The sequence below is a fragment of the Ambystoma mexicanum genome, chromosome 11, assembly GCF_040938575.1.
Source record: "Ambystoma mexicanum isolate Mex_15411 chromosome 11, UKY_AmexF1_1, whole genome shotgun sequence".
NCBI classification, from domain to species: Eukaryota; Metazoa; Chordata; class Amphibia; order Caudata; family Ambystomatidae; genus Ambystoma; species Ambystoma mexicanum.
In genome coordinates this window covers 1,323,418,635-1,323,436,268 of record NC_090934.1, presented here as the reverse complement: position 1 = coordinate 1,323,436,268, position 17,634 = coordinate 1,323,418,635, and the positions used below count along the sequence as shown (strand labels likewise).

The following is a 17,634-nucleotide window of genomic DNA, read 5'->3' as shown; positions in this document are numbered from 1 at the left end:
AGGAGCAAGAGCTGGCAATGGCGGCCATCACGTCCCGCAATGAGGGGGCATCCTTGCCAGCAGGGGAGGTCAGTCGCGTCGCTTGGCTCGTCTGTGCTGGGGTGGTGGCAACCGCATATTGATCTATGCTGCTCTGCGTGGATGTTTTCTTTTGTTTATCTTTGCCCATGTTGCGGGTTATGTGGATCTTGTGCTCCGTGGTTGGAGTCAGTGCAGTGCTGTTGTTGGGCCAAGGCAGACCTTCCTTCAGTATCGGGTGTTGCGAGCCAGAGGCGGCAGGGTGCGAAAGACTGTCCACCCCCGTACCTCTCCCACCCCCAAGCAGCTCTATCGGTGTCTTCAGGATGTGAACCTTCAATGGGCCCTTGGAAGGAAAGGCTAGGGTTCAGGGTGTGTCACAGGCGGAGTGCGTAAGGCCCAGTTCTGATGTCGTGGCGGCGTGTCCCTCACTCAGTATCCCTCCACTCCAGTGGCCAGCAACCCTGTATGTCCGCCACCTCTATGACTTATGTTTGCGTGTCCCCAGGAGCCGGTATCCCCTTCTTGGGCGGTACAGTGCTGTGGGCGGATTATCTGTGGGGAGAGCCCTGGATACAGGGGCACTTACTTGTAGGTGACTTGTCTGCACCTACACCGTCCCGGGAGATGGCCTCCGGTACGGGTGCCTCGCCTTGGGGCAGCGTTCAAGTGCCAGGTGGGTGTGCTGGAAGATCAGGTTCGACAGATTGTCTGGTCCTAGTGGCACGGTTGGAGCCCGTTGGTGTCAGGGGGCCTTCAAATCCCCATAACTTGTCCCATGTCAGCAGTGTGGCCCTCGGGCAGGCTGTTCCTCCCAGGATTGCACATTCACTTGCCGCTTATTTGGTGTCCGCCTCTCAAGCTCCCCGGGCAGTGCAGTGTTCTTTCCAGTCAGCCCAAGGCTCGCTCGAGGCTCGTGCCATGCAGCAGCCCCCTATGGGGAAAGGAGCGATCTCCTCCAGGCGTTTCCCAGCACGTCTGCCTCTCGTAGGGAGAGGGGGGGAGCTTGATGGCATCCGTGTCCCCCTGGTCGGCACCCCAGGATTGCCACACGCCTCCTGGTGTCTGAGGGCACTTGTGTGCTGGGGCGTCAACCGTGTTCTGCCTTCCGTTGGTCTTGACGCGGTCCGCCGGCGATTACACCGCCTCTGGAGCCTTCTGGTGCAATCGAGGAATTTAAAGCACCCTGAGGCGCATTAGCGTCCAGCTACTCCCGTCTCCGCCTCGACTTCTGCAACCTGGTTCTGTGGCAAGGACACTCCGGATGGCTGCTTGGTTGCTCCGCACCTTAGTGGTTGGCCATTTTAAAGCGCGTGTGGCCAGATCCCCGGCGCTCAGCTACCCTCTCCTTTACCTGACCAGTTGGATGAGCGGATGCCTCAGACTCGGCGTGTCGGAGCCCAACAGTTTACGGATTCGGTTCGTGCCTTCCCTCAGTCTTTTATCACAAAAGAAACGATAACATAACAGGATGTAGTCAGCGCTTGCAGGAGCTCACAGAGCTCATGTCTTCATCGTTCACAAGCTGGCCACGCCCCCCCACCCCCCTGTACATCATACTTGAAGCTGGTGGTCTTAGTCTGGCCTGAAAATCTAAAATTGTACTGGCCACTGGCTAGTGATTGACTCTCGGCGAATAGGAAATGCTGTGCTGTGTGGAGAACTGAGGGGGTGAGTAACTGTCAGGCCAGTAGCTTGCAACCTGAAATTTTGATCCCTGAAAAACCTACCAACTCCAATATATTCTGCAAGGATCCATATTCTTGTAGTGGTTGTTTAATATATCTGGAAGATCTAATTGATCCCTTTACCCAGTCTGCTCAATTGTAGGCGGATGCCTTGTGTCCTTCTGAACTAGAAGTATCGCAAAAATAATTCCGTTGCTGATGCTTGAGAATCGGATTAGAATCACATTCTGTTCATATAGTCTGACATCTAGTGGAAATCGCTGAGTATTGCATCTTTCTTTCGAAGATCGAATGGGACGTCGACATGGGCGTGACTAACACTATTCCTAACGTGATATGTAGTGTATCCAAAATCCCTCACGTGTCGAGGTCCCACCAGATTGTTTTTTTCCGCCAACTTAGTTGGTCGCTTATGCAGAGCTCGCAAGAGTTTATATTGCTAAAGTTTATTTCCACGGCCTACGATCGTCTAGTCACTTCGACTGCTTCATGGGTTTCTTGCCGCCAATGACATCTACATCTGCTCGGTGACGGTCGACCACATGGCCTCGGCCCTCCGGCCAGGCCCTTACAGTAGGGAGAGTGGGGCCCTGAGTTTTATTATTCTGAGACCATTTCCTTCACGACCCCTCTAACTTCTTGGTCTGGCTGCCGCTACCCTCTGCTATGGAGAGGACTCCCTTTAAATGTTGCCCGTCGTGTAACTGCAAGTTTCCTTGGAAGGACACCATTGCTGATGCAAGCGGTGTCTTCCTCGTGACCACGACGAGCACTCCTGCAAGGCCTGTAAGCTCTTTCGACCAAAAACAGTGAAAGACAGGCGGACTAAACGGTGGGCCGTCTACACTATGCAGGCCGAAGGTCTTCCCCCCCCCCCCCCAAATCGGCGCCGTATTCTGAAGCCCTGCAGCCCCTCTCTAAGGCCTTATTTGGAAAGTCTCCCACTTTTGAGGGACCCTTTCCTCCTCCTGAACATTCAGCTTCTTCTCTATGGACTAGGGAAAGGTTTCAGCAGTACATGGACAAAATGTCCCAGTTCATTGACTTTTCAGACCGGTATATTATACCCAAGAGACCTAGGGAAGTGTACTTGTGCCCCGTCTCTTCCAAATTGCAGAGACTCCCCACCTCTGCACAGGGACACCAAGACGACCTCTTGCAGGTCCCAGATGACCCAAACCAGTAGGAGTCTTATGAAGAAGTTAACCCTTTTGATCAGGAGCCCAGACTGGGACCAGGCGGAGGATCACGGTCCTTGGCTTACACCTACACATACTGTCAACTCAGACGCCTACTGTCTGGATCACTCTGCTATCCCTCCACAGGGTCTTCACCTGTGGATCACCAAATGTCAAAAATGTCCATTTTACAAAGAGCAGCTGACCATTTTAAAATTGCTTTGCACAAAGCTGCTCCAGACTCGGACTTCGTGGAGGACATCTTCAAGGATAAAACTCCAACTAGCCAAGTAATTCCTTTACTGAATTCTATAACAAAGCGCCTGGCCCCTTCTTTGCTGTCCCCGTCTCTCACTCGGGCAGTTAACCCCCGGGTGGAGAAATTATTTTGCTCATTGCCCTCAGACCCCCTCTACATTAGGGGTCATGTGACTGCGGGCCCTGAGAAGAGATGGCGCATGGTGCGTAGGCCTTCTTGCCAGGCATGGTGCAGGATTGGAACGGAGAAACCCACCTTCCTTCTCTTGCCCATGTGGTCAAAGAAGAAACATTCTTTTCGTTCTTCCTCTGGGGTCAGACCAAATTCAATACAGGCCTTAGCCATCATGGCATGGAATGCCCCAAAGTCATCCGGGGGCGACTGTTGTGCTGGACTTCTAGGCATTCCCATTTCCACATCAGACTCCCATGTCGGGTCTCTCGACGGCGACGAGGAGACATTGAGATAGAGTCCCTGGTCCCATGGTCCAAATCAGAGTCCGGTAGCTCACCTTCCTCCGAATGGAAACGAGGAGGCTCTTCGCTCATCGGCCGGGAAGTCGGCAACTCAGCTGGAGACACTGAACGCGGAAGGACACCCACCGTGACGACGATAGGGGCTACCGGGGGCGCACCCAAAGGAGGCAATCTTGAATCTAGTTGACTCAACAGGGACTGCAGTGTTGATAAGACTTGGAGGGACAGCATCGACTGCGGGTTCACCAGAGAATATGTGGATGGACCAGACTGCACTCCTGCCATCGAAGGGCCAACACACTAAGCCGAGGCCTGTTGGGTTCACCACAGGCTCTCGTTCCTCCTCCATCGATGACACTGAAAGGGCCGGCTCCAGCTATAGCAAAGTGTCTGGTAGAAGGGCGTCAAACACCAAAGGCTGCCACACCCCTCCCGTTGGTAGCAAGTTGTCCGTCGATGACGAAAATCTCTGGCCTTAGTCGACCGCAGTCAATGGAGCCGATGACACAATCGTGGAGGCAGACACCGTAGCCGGCAGTGAAACAGTCGACGACGGGACTCCCGTCGACGGCGCCAACAGTTGTGGTGTAGTTTTTTCAGGCGATCCCGCCCGTTTGGACTCCCAGGATGGATGCTTCGATGACTCTTCTGCAGGATGACCTACGATGGTCTCCTGAAGGGGAGCGTTTCGAAGAGTCCTTTACTGATGAAGACATTTTTTCAGGCCTTCCCTCCGGCCTATGGGGCTGGTCAGACTGACCATGCTTAGACGATAAAGGGGCCCCTTTCGTCAGGCGTTTGCTCGAAGAGGGGCGACCACTCTTCTCTGCACCGGAAGGCCGAGACTTCTTAGCCGGTGGTTCAGCCGACACCGACCGGCGAGGAAATGTAGGGGCAGGTCTCTCAGATGCCTGGCTGCGAACCGATCCCACCTCAGATGAAGAGTAGGTACCTTTGTTTAACCAAGACACCAACTGCCGATTGCGGTCCTTTAGTGTTTTCTGAGAGAAGCCTTTACAGATGTCGCAGGAATCAACGGAGTGATGAGGGTAGAGGCAATAGAGGCAGTCCATGTGCCCGTCCCCTTCATATATCTTCTTCAGCCCGCAAGTCTCGCAGGGCCGAAACAAAGCTTTTCCCGAAGACATTGGGAAAAAACGACTACAACACACCAAACGTGTAGAATCAAAACGAGCATGAGGTTATCCTGACACTTTGGAGACGGTAGAAATCTGAAGGGAAGGGACGGGTCTATTTATACCCTATGTCCTATCGGGTGGTGGTTAAGCACGTTGATAGGACACAAAAGTGTCGAATTTTTCCAAGTGAAAATGCTATTTTAAAAAGGACTGAGGTTCCCAGCCTGACGATATTCAAAGCATGTGAATCCATGAAAGATCCAATGCTGGAGAATGTGATCAACTTGCAAGGTAATTTGCTGCCTCTAAAATATTCTTAAAACTGCCTTAGGATGGCCTTAGGATGGCACAAGGGTGCACAGGTGAGTAGGAAAAAAAATAAATATACTTTAAACAGGACAGGGAGCATTCTCTGGTAGCCAAAATAACAGTCAAGAAATCCTTGGAAGTCTTTCAATGTTCACAATTTAAGGCAATACATGAAACTCAGAATCTAAAACAAAAACTCTACCCATACTACACAAGCTTGGCATGCATTTGGTACATCGACTAACCTGCAAACAGGGTTTTCCCGGTCAGCATTTCCGCATATATACAGCCTGCAGCCCACATGTCAATGGCTTTTGTATAGTTGTTAGGGGAGAGCAACAGGCGAGGCGATCTGTACCATTTGGTTACCAATCCTTCAGAAAGATGGCCCTGAGAATTAAGAAAATACCATTCAATTGTGTTGCTCATCAATCTCCATCAAAAATGGAGCATCCTACATTATACACACCCCCCTTCCCGCTTACTCTCTGGCAGACCTCCACAGGTCCCCTACCCTCACACTTGCGTGCAGCAACAAAAAAAAAAAACCCTTGGCGTCATCTTTGAATCCTCTCTCTCCCTCCCTCCCTCAACTCGCATCACAGACCTTGCAAACGCGGTCCACCTTTCAGCTGCACATCCCCAGATGTTTGTCCCTTTCCTCACCTCGCCCCAGAATCTCAATGTCTCCAGAGCTCTGGTCCGCTCTAGGCTGGACTACTGTAACAGCCTCTTCCTCAATCTGCCTAAATCTGCCTAAATCCTCCCTTTGCCCCTACAACTATCCCAGAACAGGACTGCGAGACTTATCCTTGACCTCAAGCCAAGGAATTGCATCTCTCCAGCCCTAAAATCTCTCTGCTGGCTCCTGGTTGTTGTAAGGATCAAGTTCAAGACCCTCTGCATCAACCACAATGCTTTCTGGGGTCTGGGAGCCCGCTACATGCAACTCTCTCTCCCGGAATAACTCCATGTTAGAGCCCTTCGACGTTCTAGCTCCAACTCCCTGCAGATCAGACGCTTTTCCAAGCAGAATGGCGGGTAGATCCCCCCCCCCCCCCTATTCAGCAGGAGCCTACCTCTGGAATGGCCTCCCTCGCCCCTTCAGACTTGAGGGATCTCCTTAAGTTCCCGGAAGCTATTCAAGACACTCCTTTTTCTTCTTCCTTCCCGCTCACCCCTTTCCTGCTAATGTTCGCGTCTGATGCATTTTGACTGGCTCCTTCCGAGTCTTACAGGGCACGAGCTCTCCTCGCCCAGTCTACCCAAACACCTCAGTCTCCCCCACCCCCATTCCTGAACTTACCCTGCTGGGCCCCCTCCACCTGTCCTAGCCTGGAGGGGCCTGCACCCCTACCGAGCCTGGCCCAGCCCAGTCCTCCCACTTAGCATGTGGACCTTCTTTCCCTTCACTCCCTGCTTTCCCCTGGCACTTGTCCTGCTTTCCCCTGGCACTTGTCCGCCTACCCTTAGCACTCACCTAGCCCAGGAAGCAATTGCACGCTCTCCACTCCTTCCTGCACTTTCCTTCCCACTCGCATAATGGCATTCCGCTCTAAAAGGCTCCCCCCAACCCCACTGCACTTGTTACTGCAGTTTCCCGATGTGAATGACAAGGCCTAGTAAGAGCGTTTTTTGTTACTCTTCATCCCCGTTCCCCCCCCCACCCCCTCATTGGTCTTGTGGCGCCTTGAAACACCATTTGCTGTATAGGAACATTATAAAAACACAATAAATAGAAAATGAACAGTGGTACAAAATGGGCAGCCGCCTATTCCCATGCGGTTAAATAGGATGAGCATTAATGGGCAGGGAGGTTTCTCTTTCAGCACTAAGAGTTGCAGTTGACTAGAAGAAGTCTGGTGAAGTGAAGGTCTGAACTTTTTGGGGGAGAAAAAGACATGCCTCGTGATTTAAAGATTAAGATGTTAGCGGCTTGCAGAGCAGTTAAGAAGTGACATGTGGATCTAAGCAGAATATCATTTTCTATAGCAAACATTCATCCTAGAATCGACTTCATGTTCCTAAACATTACAAAGCTAATCTGCATCAGTAAGGATCCTGGATTATTTGAGAACCTTTGGAAAAGGAGAATTCTGCCTTCAATCTATTAAGAGGACACAGCCCATATGCAATTAACCCAAGCAATTCTGTCAATGTAAACTTTATGAGGATTTCTCAACACAACCTCAAATTTAGTCCTTGATTATACTTCTTCCTTACTCAGTTTGGCTCTCGGTCAGTTTTCTCCCCCACCCCCGTTAGAACAGTAGTTATTGTCGTAAAAGAATCTCACATTTTGAACATTGTCAATACGTTGGGGATAGAGAACAGACTGATGAATTTGAGCGGGGCAATAAGGGGAGGAACAAAGGGGGGGGGGTACAGGGACCATATACATACACCCAAGAAGAGCATCCCCTCGTCTTGAAAGCATTTTGTTGCCATTAGATAAAAAATATTTCTCGATGTCCTCAATTTCATCAGCAACTACGCCAAATACTCGTACATAAACTTCCCACCTTTCCACCAACCCCTGTGACTAACAAAATGTGTGCAGCACACAAGTGTAGTAAATATAGCAATGGGAAGAAACACAAAAAGCCTAGACGTATGTTTCTGAAACTAAGAAAACTAGGAGGAAGTGATGATTTTAAAGTAGCATACAGCGATTTTAAAAAGGTGCACCACAACTTTAACATGACCTGGACTACCGAGGCTTGAGCGCTGTCAACTTCAAAGACAAATACCCCCTACCATTAATTCCAGCTATTCTAGCTGCAGTCCAGTATGCATGTATTTTTACTAAACCCCGACCTTTGTGTTGCATAGCACTAAGTCAGAATAAAGGACAGTGACTAGAGGAAAACTGCCTTCAGAACGCTCTTTGGGCATTACAAATATTGTGTGATGCCTTTCGGGGTGGCTAATGCACCCGCTGTGTTTGAGGGTGAAGGACCATCTTTCGCAGATCTGTTATTTCACTTGTGGATCGTCTACTTGGACGATATTCTCATATACACCAAACATCCTGAAGATCATGTCATCCCGTATCAGAATCTTCTCTTTTTTTTTTACAAAAGAACCAGCTGCAGGTAAAATTAGAAGAGTGTATTTTCGATGCATCTTCAGTACCAAATCATGGGCAGATCTCAGCTCATGACGGAATTTCTATGGATCCTCAAAAGCTAATTCCACCCACTCCAAAGGCAGAGTCCTTGATTGGATACTCACACTAAATGCTGCAGCAACCATAGTAGACATCCTCAATATGCAATGGACAGACCACTGCCTTATCAAATTTAACATACACCTGGACTCTGACCCCCCCCCCCCAATGGCCAAAACATGCAGCCCACCTCCTATACAGGTCAGGAACTCGCGCAAACTCACCCCGGAGAATCTTAATCCATTACTAACCGACTTGATGAATGCTAAACCTCTACAAAGCATTAACACAGCTAGCATCTCAGATCACTACCGCCAATGTTTGAAAACCGCTATAGAAGTAGCCCCTCTTAAAACTAAGCTACCCAAGCCCAAGCGCAGGCCCCCCTGGTTCAACGATGAATCCTAGAACTCAGAAATCGTCACAAACGCATCTCCAACGCAGCGTCTAATACCAAAGAACTATTCACGATTATCAGAGAACTAGAATCCCCTATCCTACCCTCCTGCCCCATCAATTCTAGCAAAGACTGTTGCACTACCATCCAGGACGCACTGTCCACTAAAGTGAATACACTCCAAGGCAAAATAGCCTCACAAAAAAAACCTCCTAGAGCTCACAGCCAATCCACCTCACCCTCCAAGTATAACTACAAGGTCCGATGTACCCTAATTCAATTTAGCTCAAGTCACCAACGACCAGGTCCTTTAACCAATAGCATCTCATACTGCAAAGGCAACGGCTTCCCTGCTAAGACAGTCAAAGACTGCGCCATCACACTACAACCCATCATTACCGAATTTGTAAATGTGTCTTTCAACTCTAGTGCGATACCAGCTTCCATCAAAGTAGCATGGATCACACCCCTACTCAAAAAAACAACTTTAGACCTGGAAATCCCTATGAACTACAGGCTCATCACAACGGTGTCTTTTCTCCTTAGAATCATCAACAAAATAGCATATACCCAAGTACAAACCCATCTAGAACAGAACCACTTGCTAAGGGATAGACAATCAGGCTTCCATCCAAGACAGTACTGAGACCGCTCTTCTAGACCTAAAAAAAAAAAAAACAGATGGCATCCATCAGGGAGTCAGGTAAACTGTGCATCTTACTACCATTAGACCTCTCTGCGGCCTTCGATTGAGTCGACCATGACAAACTATGCCAAACCCTAACCACCAATTTTCACTTCTCCAAGAAAGCCATTACATGGACGAAATCCTTCCTCTCCAACCGTACCTCAAGAGTCACCCTAGGCGATTAAGCAGCCAATCCCATCCCAGTAGGAGTACTGCAAGGATCCTGTCTCTAACCTACACTCTACAATGCCTACATAAAATGACTCTTCGCTGCCTTAGATGCCATGGGGGTCATTTATACAAACTTCGCCTATGACACACAAATACTTATACCCATTACAGGCAACCTGGAACAGGACACGAATTCCATTAACAAAATGTACTCCCTTATCCAAAACTGGATGGCCAACAATAGCCTCTGCCTCAATGGAGAGATAACGGAGATCCTCATAGTTGGCTCCTCAGCCAGACTCAGCAACTCCACCCTGACTACACATCCTTAGTGAGATAGCACCGCTATCCCCATCTCCCGCAAAGTCAAAAACCCTAGGAGTTCACCTTGACTCTAGTCTCACCATGAATAATCATATTAGTGCACTTGCCTCCTCCACAGCATATACAGCGAAACTCATCACACTAAGCAAGCCTTTTCTCTCCACCGAAAACTGCCTCACACTTGCCAAAGCCCCCATTCTAACCAAGATAGACTACTGCAACGCCCTACTATTAGACACCTCTAAAAAAAACTTAGACAATCTGCAACTCCTTCAAAACAAAGCCCTTAGAGCAGCTTGGGGCTTTAACAGAAGAGAGCATATCTCTCAACACAGAAGAGATGCCCACTGGCTTCCAGTACAAGCTAAAATTCTCCACAAAACTCTTACCATTACCCACAAATGTATGTCAGACAACGCCCCCATCTATCTCAGCCAAAGCATGTCTCGCAAAACCACGGCCAGAACACTCGGATCCAGCGCCAGCACACACTTCCACATCCCACGTTTCACAACCTCCAGAGCAGGTAACGCTAGCTTCCCCACAGCAGCTCCCCATATCTGGAACTCACTTCCCGCCCACCTTAGCAACGAAACTTCCTTCCTGAAGTTTAAGAAACTACTAAAAATATGGCTGTTCAACAAATACTAACAGCGCAAGCCCAACCCATTATGTCTCCTCAGTCTGACCCCTAACCGCCTTATTACGTCGTTTTTTTGTGAAACCCACCCGGCCTTTTTCTACCTATGTAACTGTACAAAATGCCCAAGATGTATGTAACTGCAGAAGATGCCTAAGACGCAATTTACCAAGATACCCAAAATTTATGTTATTGTTCAAAGATATATGTAACCGTACAAGTTCCCTAAGATGTATGTAACCTACGCCATGATACCCAAGGGTTTGGGGGTGAAATCAAATGCAATAAATAAAAATAGATGGAGTGAAAGACACCGTCCTCAATAAACAGAGGTTTATTCCAGCTTTTTCACAAAGTCTTGCCGTTGACCTCTCTCCCCTAAAAAATGTTGCCGAGGACCCAAAGCAGAACAAGCCTTCCATTGTTTGAAGGAAAGTTTTACATCCGCCCCTGTATCGATTCAACCCAACACACAAAAGCTTAATTGTGGTAATTGGCGCCTAGGACAGAGCCGTGGTGTTTAAAAAAAAACAAAACTAGATGAGGACAATGACGAGTATCCCTTGGCATATTATTCGAGGACCTTGTTCCATCGGAGAGGAACAACTGTGTCTATGTAATTAGCTTGCCAAGAATGGAGGCACTACCTATTGGGGGGAGGGGGGCAGAACAAGATCCTGAAATATGTACAGACCACCGGAATTTGCTCTTCTTACTATCATTTGACTGTAGAAACAGTTGATGAGCTCAATGAACTTTTCTCAATACAGATTTCGTTTAACAAACATTTCTTGTATCACAGAATGTGGTTGCAGATACTCTTTCCAAGATGGATTGCTCCTCCTCCAAAAAGGAACAGATTCCGGAAAAGATGTTGCCTAACACTATGTTTTACTGGTAACTTTTTAAAAAAAATAGTCGCGAGGCCTCAACGAACCCCAATCTGGCTGCTTCGGTACCTTCTACTATACGCCTACCCACTAAGGATGGTCTGTATTTCAAGGATATCCCCTTGTTCATACCTACAGAGACAGTGAAAAGATAAATCCAACATAAATGACATGATTCGAAGATCAGTGGTCATCGGGGCAGAACATCAACTCTGCATATGCTGTGAAGAAATTTCTGGTGGACACAAATGCGCAGGGATGTAGTATCCTATTGTCAAACCTCTGAGACATGTGCACAAGCCACAATTCCCTGAACCAAGCCTGCAGGAAAACTGTTACAACCTGTTCTACCTACACACAAGTGAAAGCCAGTGATTTCATAGTGGATCTACCAAGTTCGGAAGGGAACACTGTAGTTATTGTCAGTCTATGCTTTTGCTAAGATTGCACATTTTTCAGCCTTTTCTAGAATACCTACAGTCACTGAAATGAGTCAGATAGCCTTCAAAGAAATAATATTCACTCTATGGACTCCAAAAAGACATTTTTTCGTATCAAGGTTTTAAATATACCTCAAGATTTTGGGCTGCGCTTTGTGCAAACTTTTTTTTTTTCCAAACCCACGCACCATCCCAGAGTCCAACGGCTTAGCAGAACTGTTAGGCAGAGTTTGTTTGCTGTACCCTTCGGGACCACTACAGACAACTATGACTACAGGTGTAAGCAAAACCAACCTTTGGTAGAAGTCTGCACTACACAGTTATTGGTAGCAGATGTTATTTCAAGAGGGAATGTGAGCTGTAAGGATGTTACACAGAGGTCTACAATCACAAGTATTAAAATAAACTTACACTCAAGGTTGCTTGGTAAAACACTTATTGATTTATTCAACAGTCAGTTATAAAACATTCACTAGGAGGCGGCAATCTATAATCACACAAAAATATACAATATACTTCAGTACTTTACACTGTACGTTTCTGAGGCATTCAAACACTTTGAAGGAGGAGCAAAGTGGCAGAGTACTTTGAAGTAAATAGGTGAACGAAAAGAAGATACAGCTACTTTTTAGACCGTGCAAATAGTTTGAGTTCACCAGGGGAGCCGATTCAATGCAATAGGTTAGGCCAAAGTCAATGGGCTAAAGTCTTGTATAGGATAAAGCAGTGCTGGTAGTTAAACAGAAAAGTAAGTAGTTCGTAAAAGAAAGAATCATGTTGGGTCACTGGCTGACTAGGCCTGCAAGTTGCCAAAGTTCCAAGGACTTTCCCAGTGAGAGGCAAATTCTCTCGGTAGGGTTTTCACAGTACCTTACAATGAAGAAAAAGATGCAGCTGAAGACTTCTGTTCCTGGCAGTTCCTGCAGATCTTGATGTTCCTGAGCTTCAGTCGTGGGGGCACGAAGGAGAATGTCGGGGGACTCCTGCACTGGGACTGGTCAAAGCTGCCACTAAATCTTCAATCCCGGTAGCTGTAGACAAGCACACAAACTGGCGTCCCTCTCCTTGTGAGGAAAATACAATCAGCTCCGAGAATGGTATCCAGGTCTCTTATGAGTGGATTGGTCCCACCAACTCAAAAAAGGTAGAAGTCGTCCTTGCAGGGCTTCTCCGTCAAGATGAACTTGGCGATTCGGACCTGCAGCAGGGCTTCACCGGGCAAACCAACAGTCCATGGGTTGCAGCAGCCGTCCTCTTCAAGCTCATCTTCGGTTCTTTCATTCCAGTGGTCGACTGCCTTCCAAGACAAGAGACTCGCCGTTTATCCAGTTTCCTCCCATTCATTCCAGCCTAGCTCCCAAGCACCCAGCAGGGGGGCTGTCCTTGCCGGACAGTCAGCCAGCCAATCACGCCAGAGCGCATTTGACCCAAGCGCCAAGGAGACTAAGCAGAGGGAGTTTCGGGCACCTCCCTCATTTCCTTCCCACCCCAGACACTCGGGCGCCAGAGGCGGTCTTCATAGACAAACTCTAGGACCTTCCAAAAATAAATGGCGAAATAAGAAGACCGGGACCTGTTTAAACAAAGGGGGCTCAGACGCCATCTTGAAACACATGCCTCCCGCGATTTAACGCTACAGGTGTTCGCGGTCATGAAAATCATGGTAGTTTGTTGTAAAACCACTGCCACCAGCCATTTATCCCAGAGAAGGCATTTAAACCTTGGGACAGCCTGAAAGGCTTCCCTGTGACACTGCGCTGAAGGTGCTGTGTGACACACATGAAAAGATGCCACCTATGGAGTTGTCTAAAACTCTATAATCAAAGAACACGAGAGTAAAACACACATCAAAATACACAAGAGTGGGTAAAAAAGGGTCACACTCTCTCCAGGTAAGAAGTTCTCAAAATACAGCAAAGTTGTTGGGGGTCTCTAAGGTGAAGGGAATTAGCACATTGAGAATTCTCCTCAACAAGAAAGCACTAATCAAACTTTATAACAGTATCTACGATGTTTCGTTTCTGCGGCTCAAGACAATTGGGTCTCGTTATCATCTGCAGAATTACAATTCATTGCACTCCCCTATTGGCATGACTTTGTTCTATTGTAACTATGGGTCCCATCCCTCCTGGTTAACCTCTAACCACTCGAGTACCAGAGTAGCGGCTGTAGAGGAAGTTCTACAAGACCTACAAAATGTCCAACAATAGGACTTCCGGTCTCTGCTCACAGCTTGAGAACAAGCCAAGAAGTATATATATACACTTCCATAGAAACCAAAAACCATCTTACCAAAAGGGGTGATCAAGTATGGCTATCTAGTCGTCATCTGCCTTCCCGACGTTTTCTCCCAAATATTAATTGCATTTCAGGATAGACAAAATCATCAATACCATGGCTTTTCACCTGAAACTGAATGTTGGAAGAAGATGCATCCTATATTTCATGAGTCTTTGCTGAAACCTTACTGGAAACAGTCTGCCTCACACAAGACCAAGAAGGTGCCCCATCCTGTGCTGATATTAGCAACCAGAATATGAGGTAGCCCAAATATGCGATTCTCAGTACTCGGGGGTGTTTTACATTATCTCATTGATTGGAAAGGTTATCAACCAGCTGACCGTACCTGGGAAACAGCATTTCAAGTATAGACCCCTTTTCTGGTGCGTCGATCCAATAGAACCCAACTGTGGATTCAGGTCTGGAGTTGGGGGGGTGGGGGGGGGCGAGGGGGGATGGCTGGGGGGCAATCAATGTCAGAATGCATGTCCATTCTTGGTCAGTGTGGGATAGAAGCGCTCTTCACATTCTCCACCATTCCAGAGGCCAGACATCAGACGTCTACGGTTTGCCACTGCAAGATGGCCGTGACATGTGCACGTCACATACCAGGAGGAGCCACCTCTCTCTCCAACTCCACAATAAAATGCTGCATAGAATGTGTGAGCCACGTGTCACAACTAATTCGTTGTCAAAAATTATTTAGCAGAGTTTGCCAATTACATTTTTCTTGATTAGCAAACAAGCCCATTTGATTAGCAATTTTGTACTAATGTTTTTATTGCCACCAGAAGATACTTGTACTCAAGATATAAAATGAGCAACAATACAGCAGTTTTGTATACCGCTGAAGTAAGACATTATTGAGATAAATTAGGCCTTGCAAATTCTTTCTGTAAAATGGTGCATGTCACCATTGACCCACTTTAGTTTGGCACACTGCTGCCCCCCAGAGGCCAGCCATGCAGAGTGAAACCTTTAGTTGACATTTACTGCAAACAAAGTAAAGTTTAAATAAAAGTTTCCAACATCCCCTGCAAATAGTTTATTTATAGGGCGCCAGAAAACCCTTGGGTAGCTGGGCGCACAGAACAACAAGAATACTTAGAACTTGGTTACAGAGTGCAGGTTGTTGGTATCATACGTTATATATAGCAATTACATTACATACATTCGTTACATGTAAGGATAGAGGGTAACATATTATAAACAGTAAATATATTATGTACATTTACATGTGAGTGTGCAGGGGAGCGTGGCAACAGATCACAATGCACTTGGTCTCAGGTTTCAAAGGTCATTACGTTGGATCAAGGTGCGGGTATGGTGCCTGAAGCTGTTGTAGGGCTTCTTAGTTCAACTGGTAAGGCGTTCCAGTATTGAGCTGCTTGCACAGGGAAGCCATTGCCTCCCGTTTTTTTTAGTCGGAATCTCGGGTTTGGAGGCAGAAAGAGTTGGCTGTTCTGGTTGGTCGTGCAGAAGTTTTTCTTATTATTCTGTCCCTGAGATATGGGGGGGGGCTGCATTGTTCAGGCATTTGAATGTTTGTGACAATTTCGAAGGTGATCCGATTGCTAATTTTTAGCCAGTTGTAGTTTCCATGCACATTCGAGATGTGCTCTCTGACTGGGAGGTTCAGGGCCGTTCTGAGCGCGTTATTTTGCAAGGTTTGAAGTTTATTGATGTATTTGTTGGCGCCTGCATAAAGTGCATTGCAGTAATCCAATTTTGAGAGGATCAGTGCATTGGCTAGAATAATGCAACTAGCTGGTGAGAGGAAGGGTCTGCATGCTTTGATAAGTTTTCCAGTATAGGCAGTGGATGAGGCCAGGGAGTTCACTTGTTTCCTTAGGGACAAAGTGGAGTCCAAGGTCAAAGGTGTTCACCTCTTTGGCGACGGGGATTATATTGCTGTCGATATTGAAGGAACTGTAGTTGGAGTAGAGTTTTTTTAAGTTGTTAGGTGAGCCTAGAATAAGGATCTCTGTTTTTTCGTCATTCAGGCAGAGGCCATGGGTTGCCATCCATGCCTGAATGAGGGGGTACATTTTGTTTACTAAAGCTGTATCCGTGCTGAAATTGCCTGAAAGGGGGATGAGGATCTGGGTGTCTGCATAATTTGTGTAGGTGACACCCAGTCTGTCCAATTTGTCGAATAGAGGTTTAGTAAAGATATCGTACATCGTTGGCGAGACACAGGAGCCCTGTGGGACTCCACATGTTGTCTGGATAGGGTCTGCAGAGTCTAAGGTGGAGAAGACTCGCATACTTCTATTGTCGAGAAAGGATTGAACCCATGCTATAGCTTCACTTGAGAAGTGGGCGGCTGACGCTAGGTGTTTGCAGAGTACTGCGTGGTCCACTAGGTCAAAAGCTGCCAACAGATCAAGGAGGAGTAGCATAGCTGTGTTTCCTTTGTCATTGAGCTCATCGATTTGGGCTTTAAGATCTACGAGTGCGGTCTCAGTGCCGTGCTGAGGTCTCAAGCCCGATTGACGAGTGCCAAGGAGTTGGTTAGTCTCCAGGTATTTTTGGATTTGGAGATAATTGACAGAGCGGCCTATCTTCAGGAGGAAAGGGACAGTAGTGATGGGCCTATAGTTGGTGGGGATGGAAGGGTCTAAGGTTTTTTTTTTTAGCAGGGGGAGAACCCAGGACTCTTTAAACTACTTGGGACTGTGCTAGATGAGAAGGAAGCTTTGAGGAGTTTGGTGACGAAGGGGGCTAGGTCTCTGGTGGCATTCTTAATTATCTGGGCCGGGCAGTAATCGCCTTTGCAATTGGACGGTTTTAGTGAGGCAATGATTTTTTCAGTTTCATGGGTGGAAACTTTGGTGAATTTGAAAGGTGTTAGGCTAGGTTTGGGCGTGGGCGTATTAGGGGTTTCGCTGAGAGGGAGCAAGGCTTTTTTTATAGTAATTTTAGATTGTAGAGTTTTCACTTTATTTGCAAGGGCATTTTGGATATTGGTACACCATTGCTTGTCTTTGGGTACGTTATCAGGTGGTGGTATGGGAGATTCCAGTTCTCGTAGGATAGCAAATTTCTGTAGCAAATAGTACTGGCCCTTCATAAAATCTGCTTGATTATGCAAGTGGGCAAAAATGCTTTGCGAGCCCTGGATGAGTGTCTCTAAAAAGGTTAGCTGCATGAATGGACACAAATAGATATGATAAAAAGGCTCGAAAAACAGCTAGCTTTGTGTATTCCTTATGTAAACGACTAAGCAGAGTGGATGGCATAGCAGGCAGAGAACTGGGCAAACTAGGCAGACTATTATAGTTTGCGGCCATCTCACTTTCAGGGTAGCGGGTATAAACCAACATGGCAAGATAGAATGTCAAGGAGTATGGGATCAGCTCATGGGTTGAGCACCAGTTGGAAGCTTTATGTAACCAGCAGGCCACAGGACTAGGTTTGCTATCAAAGCATTCGGCCGCGTGGTCATGTACATTTTTAAAGTGTCCACTCGTCGATATGATGCATCTTTCCCACCAAAATGAAATCTAGTTGACACTGAGCTTTAGATAAACTTCACTGTAAAGCCTGGGGAAAATGCAGTGTTTTA

At 47.3% G+C, this 17,634-nt stretch overlaps 1 protein-coding gene across 6 annotated transcripts in view; it reads right to left on the bottom strand.

Annotated features, from left to right (window-relative positions):
* The window catches only part of MAPK6 (mitogen-activated protein kinase 6), a 203,391-nt gene that overhangs the window by 114,506 nt on the left and 71,251 nt on the right, over nucleotides 1-17,634 (bottom strand). For 5 of the 6 annotated variants that reach the window (XM_069624839.1, XM_069624835.1, XM_069624837.1 and 2 more), the window contains one exon: nucleotides 5,313-5,457. In XM_069624839.1, the coding sequence (XP_069480940.1) occupies nucleotides 5,313-5,457 (145 nt within the window). Of the gene's footprint in view, nucleotides 1-5,307; nucleotides 5,458-17,634 lie in introns of those variants that run through there. The other variant, XM_069624840.1, reaches the window with a different exon arrangement.